Source organism: Lolium perenne, chromosome 3 (assembly GCF_019359855.2).
Source record: "Lolium perenne isolate Kyuss_39 chromosome 3, Kyuss_2.0, whole genome shotgun sequence".
Taxonomy (NCBI): domain Eukaryota; kingdom Viridiplantae; phylum Streptophyta; class Magnoliopsida; order Poales; family Poaceae; genus Lolium; species Lolium perenne.
The window spans coordinates 274,298,102-274,308,640 of NC_067246.2; the positions used below are offsets into that span (position 1 = coordinate 274,298,102).

General features: G+C 51.0%; 1 protein-coding gene across 1 annotated transcript; it reads left to right on the forward strand.

The window, feature by feature from the left end:
- Window positions 1-9,577: 9,577 nt before the first annotated feature.
- Window positions 9,578-10,203, forward strand: LOC127344489 (cyclin-dependent protein kinase inhibitor SMR4-like). The gene has a single exon (XM_051370783.2). It carries the CDS (start codon window positions 9,673-9,675, stop codon window positions 9,925-9,927), a length of 255 nt encoding a protein of 84 aa, XP_051226743.1. The 5' UTR covers window positions 9,578-9,672; the 3' UTR covers window positions 9,928-10,203.
- The last annotated feature ends 336 nt before the right edge of the window (window positions 10,204-10,539 follow it).

Consider the following 10,539-nt stretch of genomic DNA (forward strand, 5'->3'; position numbering starts at 1 on the left):
AAGTATAGACATAATCACATCAATCTTATCACTCAAGGAGGAGGTTTCTTCAACAGAATTTACCTTCTTACCTTGAGGAGTCCTTTCAGTGTGCCATTCAGAGTAGTTGATCATCATATCATTAAGAAGTTTTGTTTGCAGCACCCAAAGTGATGGACATAAAAGTACCTCCAGCAGCTGAATCCAATAGGTTCCTCGAAGAAAAATTCAATCCTGCATAAAAGGTTTGGATGATCATCCAAGTAGTTAGTCCATGGGTAGGGCAATTCTTTACCAAAGATTTCATTCTTTCCCATGCTTGGGCAACATGTTCATTATCCAATTGCTTAAAATTCATTATGCTACTTCTCAAAGATATAATTTTAGCAGGAGGATAATATCTTCCAATGAAAGTATCTTTACATTTAGTCCATGAATCAATACTATTCTTAGGCAAAGATAACAACCAATCTTTAGCTCTTCCTCTTAAGGAGAAAGGAAACAATTTCAGTTTTATAATATCCCCATCTACATCCTTATACTTTTGCATTTCACAGAGTTCAACAAAATTATTAAGATGGGCAGCAGCATCATCAGTACTAACACCAGAAAATTGCTCTCTCATAACAAGATTTAGTAAAGCAGGTTTAATTTCATAAAATTCTGCTGTAGTGGCAGGTGGAGCAATAGGAGTACATATGAAATCACTATTATTGGTGCTAGTAAAATCACACAACTTAGTGTTCTCAGGAGTATTCATTTTAACAGTAATAAAAATAAACTAAGCAAACCGAATTAAATTAAATAAAACAAGTAACTATTTTTTTTGTGTTTTTGATATAAAGAAAGCAAACAAGACTGAAAATAAAATAAAACAAGACAATAAACAAAGTAAAGAGATTGGATGTGAGAGACTCCCCTTGCAGCGTGTCTTGATCTCCCCGGCAATGGCGCCAGAAAAAGAGCTGCTTGTGACGGGAAAGCACACGTCCGTTGGGAACCCCAAGAGGAAGGTATGATGCGTACATCAGCAAGTTTTCCCTCAGTAATAAACCAAGGTTATCGAACCAGTAGGAGATGAAGGCCACGTGAAGGTTGTTGGTGAAGGAGTGTAGTGCGGCGCAACACCAGGAATTCTGGCGTCAACGTGGAACCTGCACAACACAATCAAAATACTTTGCCCCAACTTAACAGTGAGGTTGTCAATCTCACCGGCTTGCTGTAAACAAAGGATTAACGTATGGTGTCGAGAATGATGTTTGTTTGCAAAGAACAACAGAGAACAATGATTGCAGTAGGTTGTATTTCATATGCAAAAGAATGGACCGGGGTCCACAGTTCACTAGTGGTGTCTCTCCAATAAAATAAATAGCATGTTGGGTGAACAAATTACAGTTAGACAATTGACAAATAGAGATGCATATACATATCATGATGACTACTATGAGATTTACTTAGGGCATTACGACAAAGAACATAGACCGCTTTCTAGCATGCATCTATGCCTAAAAAGTCCACATTCGGGTTAGCATCCGCACCCCTTCCAGTATTAAGTTGTAAACAACAGACAATTGCATTAAGTACTGTGCGTAATGTAATCAATACAAATATCCTTAGACAAAGCATCAATGTTTTATCCCTAGTGGAAACATCACATCCACAACCTTAGAACTTTCTGTCACTGTCCCAGATTCAATGGAGGCATATCGAGCATAAATACTCCCTCTTGGAGTCACAAATATCAACTTGGCCAGAGCCTCTACTAGCAACAGAGAGCATGCAAGAACATAAACAACACATATATGATAGATCGATAATCAACTTGACATAGTATTCCATATTCATCGGATCCCAACAAACACAACATGTAGCATTACAAATAGATGATCTTGATCACGATAGGCAGCTCACAAGATCTAAACATGATAGCACAAGAGGAGAAGACAATCATCTAGCTACTGCTATGGACCCATAGTCCAAGGATGAACTACTCACGCATCAGTCCGGAGACGGGCATGGTGATGTAGAGCCCTCCGGTGATGATTCCCCTCTCCGGCAGGGTGCCAGAGGCGATCTCCTGAATCCCCCGAGATGGGATTGGCGGCGGCGGCGTCTCAGTAACTTTTCTCGTATCGTGGCTCTCGGTGATAGGGTTTTCGCGACGGAGAGAATAAATAGGCGAAGGGGCAGAGTCGGGGGGCGCCCGAGGGGCCCACCCCATAGGCCGGCGCGGCCAGGGGCCCCACCGCGCCGCCTTGTGGGGTGGCCGCCTCGTGGCCCCTCTTCGTCTCCTCTTCGGTGTTCTGGAAGGCTCCGTGGAAAATAGGACCGTGGGCTTTTGTTTCGTCCAATTCCGAGAATATTTCCTGTGTAGGATTTTTGAAACCAAAAACAGCAGAAAACAGGAACTGACGCTTCGGCATCTTGTTAATAGATTAGTGCCGGAAAATGCATCAAAACGATGTAAAGTGTATATAAAACATGTGAGTATTGTCATATAACTAGCATGGAACATAAGAAATTATAGATACGTTTGAGACGTATCAGCGAGCCCCAGCTCCGCCCGCGCTCCGCCCGCGCTCCTCCCGCCAGATCCACTTCGCCGCATCGACGCCATGGCCTCACGCAGGACTCCCGGCGGCGGCGGGCGGCCAAGGCCGCGGCGGAAGCCGATTCGAGCGCGGGGAGGGCTCGAACGGCGCCGGCGGAGCGGAGCGGACGGAGGCCGCGCGGCGGAGCTCGACCTCGCCCGCATGCGCGCCGCCCGCCGCTACGTCAACCTCGGGATGTCGGTGCCGCCGGCGTACTACCCCCGCGAATCCATCCGCTACACTGATGTGATTGACACACGGGATGCCGGTCCGCGGCGCACGCGTTCGTCCTCGCGCACGGCACCTCCGCCGCCGGAGCCGGAGCCGGAGATGCTCCCGGGTCGCGAGGGCGACTACGTCGCCGACGCCGACCTCGAGTGAGTAGTCGCCGCGCTGGCGGACGCGCCGACGCTCGAGCCCGAGGACTTCGTCCGCGATGAGATCCTCGAGCAGATGATCCAGTCCGTCGAGTACAACAACGCCACCGCCACCGCGACGCCACCCTCCGCCGCGACCCCACCGTCCACCGCGACGCCACCCACCGCCGCGACGCCACCCTCCGCCGCAAACTGGGTCTTCCTCGAGTGAAGCAGCGTGGTCCGCAGCGTCGCTGCCACGGCATTGGCTCCGGTGAGCCCAATTTTGCTGCTCAAAACATGCCGTGGAGGCGACCGTAGTATGTTTAGTTTTAATTTGCCTATGATTTAGCTTAATTGTAAGTATCTGAACTAAATTTGTACTATGTTTTAGCTTCAATTCAAACTGAAATGTACGATTGTGCTTGTTCCCGTGAAAATTCTTCCTTTTCCAGTTTTGTATGCTGTATCTGCTCCGCCCGAGCATTTTTCAACCTGTAAATGTCGATTTTCTCGGCCTGCATCCACCGTTTTCAGCTTTGCGGTTTGCAGGGTTTGCAGTATCTGTTAGTGGCGTTGGCCAGGTACGATCAATTGGCCGTACCACGGTACAAGGAAAATGACTCAGCAGCGGCTGTCAAGATCGATCGCGGCGTCCCCGCGGATTCATGATAGATCTTTCTCTCGTCTATTTAATGGCGAACAGCCGTGGTTATCCACACCACAGGCCGGAGCTACCGGCGAGAGCTCATCCAGCAGAGGACTCTGCGTCCCCGCGGAATTAGAGTAGTAATCACTTCCACTGCAACGGAACCAGCATCGCTCGATCCCGTCAGCCTCGTGGCATATCGCGGTCAGAGAATTCATATCTGTGTCTCTCTCTCTTGATCTACAGCATGTCGCTTGCTCCCCTATCTCAAGATAGTTGAATAGCCAGCGGGTGCGCGTAGCATACTGGCCGATCGATGAAAGTGCGAAATGGTCAGCCACATGTGGGCAGCTTGGCTCACCTCACGGAGTGATCACTTATCGGTGAATCATTAAGGCGCGACAGTTGCGTCCGTATTTACACATAGTACCGTGATGCTGCTTGTATGGCCAAGGTTCCTAGGCATTCTCGGCGAGATGGATCGCGGCGACGGTAGCCTAGACCACCCACGTGCTGGCCGCCGGTAGCAGGTAGAACATCGTCCCGGGCTCCGGCCAAGTTGATGCTACATAGGGTCCAGATAATTGAAGAATGCTACTGTGTATGGCCATCTAAGTACGATCTGCCTGATAGCTCCATGCTACTTACTACATACTCGTTTCGCTTAACGATGGGCCCGATGAATCATCTAAGTGCTGCTGGAGACTGTTCTGTGCAGGATGATCATAGGGCTATGTTGCCAGTTCACATTTTGATCTGCGAGCAGCCTTGTTTTGGTTTATGCTTAGTTTCCCTTTCTGGCAGGTGGAGTAGAAGATGTAGCACTCAACATATGTTGCAAAAAAAAGTAACTGCTTTTCTTTTCGTTTGTCCTTATAGTAGTGCGCTTGATGGTTTGTGGTGATAGAAATCAGAGGGGAAACCCTCGTTTCTTTTATAAGCACGGCCCGATAAATGCAAGTGCTTGCAGGTACAGTTAGTTAGGGATGGAGTCAGGAATGAATTATAAGGGGGGCAATCTTAGTATTGGGGGGGGGGGGGGGGGGGCAGAAGTAGCTAAAGTCACACAAATAAGGAGCTGACATGGCTTGTGTTTAAAGGAAAACCCTCATAATTTCTATTTAAATCTCTTGCTTAACTACACATAAAAGAATTAGATCATCCTAGCATGTCAAACAATTCTACTCGTGCTTCATAACCCCCCGCGTCAAGAAATGAGAGTTATTTGTGAGAACCACTGGATGTAAATCTACTTTCTTGTGGCATCCTGTAAATGAACTCAAATAGTTTTTCTAGGTTCAAGGAAATCGTTATTGTCCATCATTGGGTCGAATTCAATCGGAAAGTGTCGCATTTGGTGTTTAATTGGATTGTGACAAGGGAAAAAGAAACAAGGCCACACATGCATTGTTTGATGGTGTGATAAAAAAGAAGAAGAAAATTAGGTCATTATGAAATATAGCTAGCTAATTAATACCCCAGGCATCCATGTTTATGGGTTGAGTGTGTCTTTTGGGCTAACCATTGTATATTTTTTCTTGGGTGTAACTAGAGCTCAACCTACCGAGAACTAACTTAGTTCTGAGCAGGTTGATGTCACATGTCACATTTTAATCGATAAGCTAATTGATCGACTGAGACCCGTTGTTTAATCGGTATCCTAAGTAGGTACATGTTTTGTTTAACGTGGCCTATGCGACGGAGCTGTGCTGGTCTTATTTGATCAGGTCATTATCTTTTGTTCTCTTGTTTGTTGTTCTTTATAGTTCACGTGATTTTTCTATGTTGTCTTGTAATGTATTGTTGTAAAAGTGCTAAAGTGGCTACTTTTTGGTTCCTTCCCTTGCATGGAGAGTAGAAAAAGGCGCTAGCTCTAATCTACCCAGGGTTCTCAAAAAGGAAATTAAGAATTAATTTAAATATTGGTCAAATTTCATCGACAAATATATTGTGTAATACGTGAACATTTTCATAATCACAGAAAAAATTAACTTGTACTAAGTGTAAAGAAAATCAAAGTCACAACCATGGTGTAAGTTTAAAAACTGAGTTGCAACCTAGCAGTAACTGAAAAAGTATCTCAGTTGCAATCCTAGTTGGAACTGAAAAATGTCTTAACCTCACTTGCAAGTGAAAAAAAATCTCAGTTACAACCCTACTTACAACTGGAAAAATATTACAGCTGCAACCCTATTTGCAATTGAGGAAAAAAAAACTTAGCTGCAACCTCGCTTGTAACTGAAATCACGGTTGCAATCACAATTGCAACCGTAGGAAATCATGGTTGCAACCACACTTGCAACTGGAAAGGCCTCAATTGCAATCACACTTGAACTAGATAAAGTCTTTGTTGCAACCACATTTGCAAATGGAAAAAGTCGCAGTTAAAACCATACTTGCAACTGGAAAAAGTCCCAGTTGCAACGACACTAGCAACTAGAAAAAACTTCAGTTGCAACTGCCAAAAAATGTAGTTGCAACCACACTTGCAACTAAAAATATCCTAGTTGTAATCCTACTTGCAAGTTGTAACTATAATGAATAACGATATAACTATCATCTTTGCTCTCTATAATAACCGGACCGACGACCAAATCGGTAGGCTTTGCGGTTTATTGGCCCGACTATTGGTTCGTATGGTTTACATATTAGCATATAAAAGTACAAAATAAGACAAGTTTTGTAGCTACCGTACATAATATATAGTACAAAAGTTGTATGTCTCTAGTTCTTGCACCAAGGAATCCTTGCTAAGTTGGTTACTGGTTGTTGTCCGCTACGCAATTGACGTAATATGCAGGGATCGAATCCTGACCAAATGTTTTTTTTGTAATGTACATACGGTTTAGCCTTCCGGTCCGGCTTCAAAACAATGCCAAAAAACAAATCACACGAATCTCTACGTAAGATCTCACGGTTATAGAGTTTACTGAGCATTAGGTTAATTAGTTCTCATTTTACTAAGAATTAGTAAATATGTTCTTTCTTTTCTGTCTTTTTTTTACTGGTTTAGGTAGGCGGAGGCCAAGCTCGTGTTGCTGAAGCTTCGCAACTTGGGACATCCCAAGGGAGTGAACGAATGACCACCAACTATATGTGAGTAAAATCTCATTAGAGGCAGCCTTGGTGGTTTGGGCCTCAATGTAGAGGCAGCCAGTGCTAGGTAAAATCTCACGTGTGACCGGATATCCATTTCATATCCACGGGGCAAAGTCGCAGTGATAAAAAAAATGGTGGGCAGTTTTATTTTTTTTAGAAAATAGGTGTGCAGTATGTTGATGTGAGCCCGTCGATTTTGGGCCAATGTAACAAAAACAAACGAGGGCCACCAAACGCTAGCATCAGCCTAACACAATAGGATCGGCCTGCTGGGTTGGTTGTAGGCCCAAAGGAACACAAGTTAGTAATAAGCGACGGTAGAGAAGCAGGGGCTGTGGACGGGGCCAGGCCCATCTAGGGTCGAACCACGGCGATCAGTCAACGGCTGGAGCTGCCGTTTCACACGAGACCGTCGTGGGAGCTGGTTCGGACGCGGGGCCCACGTGCCCGGGAATCCGAGGCGGAAGGGATCATTCCAACAGTCGGAAAATCTCGTTCCCCGCACCTGGTCCTGGTCCTCCTGGACCACTCCCCACACACCGCCAAACGAGCTGCGGCGCACCGAAGACCCCGACCATGCCGCGAGACGGAGTCATGGGTCCAGGCCCCCGGCGAGCGTTTTTTCCATCCGGACGGCGTAATTCGGTCCAGTCGCGTCCCCGGTTCCTCGTTTTCGTCCGGATTTGGCCCTTCATCCATCCGGCGAGCCCACGCCACCCCCGGCCCCCCGGGGAGCGCTCGGGGACTCCGGACGAAACGAAAGCACGCGAAACGTTCCCGCGCGTCTGGTGGCCCCAACTTGTCGGCGAGAGACACCGATCATCGTCCTCATCGCATCGTCTTCCGCGCGCTGTAAAGCTCGCCAGTCGGCATTCGCGGACGCGTAGCTTCCACGCGGCGAGTTAATGCCGTCGCCTCGGTTTCATGCGCGCCTACCGCTATTTATCGCCGAACTACCCCGGGTTGCCCGGATTCCCCTGCTCGGTCGTCTTCCCCCAAATCCTCCCCCAACACGAAGGAACCACGAATGGGGTACGTCGGTTCGGGCAACAAAGGGTTCGGGCGGCGCTCTCTCCACCAAATGGGAGGGGCGACTCTGCACGCGGCGGGCTACCTGCGCCGCCGGACTTCCGCGCGCCGGGGAGGCTCGGAGGGCCGAGCGCGGCGGCGTGCCGATCCGCCGCCGCCAACGGGTGGCGGCGCACTCGAAGCGGCGATCGAGGAGCGCGCGTCACTCTCGGTGACGAGCGGCGCGCGGATCCGCGCTTCGACCCCGACAACCACGTAGCGTGGATCGCGTTCTTCGGCGAAGGTACGAACGCGAACTCGCCGCTACGACGGCCCTCCTCCTCCTCGGCAAGGGAACAACGCCGCCGGCCGCCGCCGATGGTGGAGCGCGCCCAACCGCACCCTCGAGAATGTGCTCGCGCACATCGAGGACGGAACTCCCTGTCCTGGGATGCCGCGCCAGGTGGCGGCTACCGTGTCGCGCCGGCACGGTAGTTCTGGATACCGAGGGAGGATGGCGCCGTCCTCTTCGTCGTCGGGCTCGAGATCGGCGTCTAGGTCCGGCGGGTCGACGCCGGCCACCGTCAAGAAGGAGTGGCCGTCTCCGGCCACCGTGAAGAAGGAGCGGCGTCCCCACCGCCGACCGAGAGGCGCAGCGGCCGCGCGCTCGTCATCCGCGACCAGCCTCCTCGCCGCAACGCGAGCGTAAGAGGAAGACGGCGAAGAATGAGGCGCCGCGGCCGCCGCCAACCGCCTCGCCGAGGAGGAGGCGAAGCGCGCGGAGGACACCGCGGTGGCGGAGGCGATCGCCGTGTCGCCGAAGGACACGGTGCCCGCCGACAACAACCTCCCCATCGACGCCGCCGGAGTGGTCCAGCGCGGCCCAGGGAGCGCCAGAGGCGGAGCGGCGGCGGCGGATGTTGGATCTCGGCCGCCGCGCGACAACTCGCCGCTCGCGCCGCCGCATGCCGCGTCCTCGCGAACGCCGCGCCCGGGGAGGTGATCAAGCTCGAGGAGAGCGGCGACGACGACATCTACGGCCGTCGCCTCCACGCGCCGGCGACGGGCGTGAGCACGAGCCGTGGTATGAGGCGCCGCAGCCCAGACGACGCCGCTCAGCAACGACGACGACGATGGCGGCGACTACACGACCTTCTACCGCCATTTCGGCATGTAGGAGGCCGCTTTTAGTTTTAGTATTAGTTTGCCAATCGCCGAATTCAAATATATGTACGAATTCGGCCTATTTATGTACGAACTCGCCTCTATATGTTAAATATCATTAAATTTCGCTTATGTTTGAACGAATTCGCCTATTTTGTCTGAATTCGTCGTATTACGTTGCATCCATCCTGGGCTCGCGGCTGGGAAAATGGGCCTCCCCACGCTAAATCTTCCTCCAATCCGGACGAAAATTTCGCCGGATTTGGGCGTGGGAGGCCAAACGAGTGGGGATGCTCTTACCGCCTGAGATCACGGGGCCCACGGCGCTCGCTAACCAATCACTTCCCCGTACACCTGGCCCCTACCCTACACTCAGTGGAATCCAATGTGCGGCGGTATCCCCACAGATTGTCTCTCCCGTACCCCCTTGCTCTGATCACTATTTCTATCGACCCCACCTTATTATGCTCCACCAGGGGCTCCAACGCGAAACCGGGAAAACCCAGGCCCTCGAAAGGAAGAGTTTTAAATCCAACAGTAGCCAGCGCCTTCCCGCCCAGCTCGCGCGCCTTTTCCCGCTTAAATTCCCCGCCGCGGATCCGACGGCGCGGAGGCCCTCCACGTCGCCCGTCCCGCCCCGCCTTCCCCCGCACGGAGCCGCCCGGTGCCGTCCGTTGGAAGCCGGATCCTCCATCCCGCCCGCCCGCCATTATAAGCCGCCCGCTGCCCACGACGCTTTCCCTCCCAAATCCTACTTTCAAACCAAGCAAAACCCAAATCTCCTCCTCCTCCTCACCCCGCGAAAAAAAAAAAAACAGAGCATCCAATGGAGAACGGCGGCGGCGGCGCAGAGTCGGCGGCGGCAGCAGCAGGCGGCGCCTACGGCTGCGGCGGGTGGGAGACGCCGAAGCGGCAGGAGTGCCGCATCCCGGCAACGCTGCCCTGCCCCGCCGCGCCCAGGAAGGCGGCGGCCGACTTCGGCAAGCCGCGCGGCCCGCCCAAGAACGGCTACTTCCAGCCGCCGGACCTCGAGGCGCTCTTCGCGCTCGCGCCGCGCAGACGCCAGGCCTCCTGCGCCTGAGATTAGGCGGCGTGATTTGGTCGGGGGCGCGCGGCGGACGGCTGACGCGGCCGCGGAGAGCTCTGTTTTGGGTTGATTTTGGAACTCTCTGTAGATACTTAGCCAGTTTCTCTCCTCTGTCTTTGTACTCTAGAGTATGTAGTGGTGGCGGATTAGGGGGTCTTCCTAGGGAGGAGTATGTAGCTAGGTTAGGTGGCGGAGGAATGATAGGAGCTGATAAGCGTATGGTTTTTGTAATCCTGAATGAAATGATAAATCCTTATTTGTTTCTTCGCACTGATGCTGGGTGGTTCAGCTCTGCTTGCTTGCTGAGCGATTTTGTACCAACTGCCTCTGCTGATGTTTGTCTTATCGTTGAGTATTGTGATTCCAATTGATGTCCATAAGTAATTTTTGTACTAGTAGTAAGAATCCAATGTCAGCAATGGCGGCTGGTGGCCACTGTAGGTCGAATGAGGCATCTGACCCTGCCCGGTCGGCTCTTGCTACAGAGAGACGTCGCCTAGCTTGTGCATGCCAGCGATGTTGCTTCACTTCCATCCGCGGCATCTGACTCGGTGATCACCAATCAAGCTGTAGCGTCAAGTTTTGAAATGCATCCTGTCTCTCCAA

Bases quoted from the DNA above. Each gene is read 5' to 3' on its own strand.
- LOC127344489 (XM_051370783.2), top strand. From the start codon at position 9,673: ATGGAGAACGGCGGCGGCGGCGCAGAGTCGGCGGCGGCAGCAGCAGGC.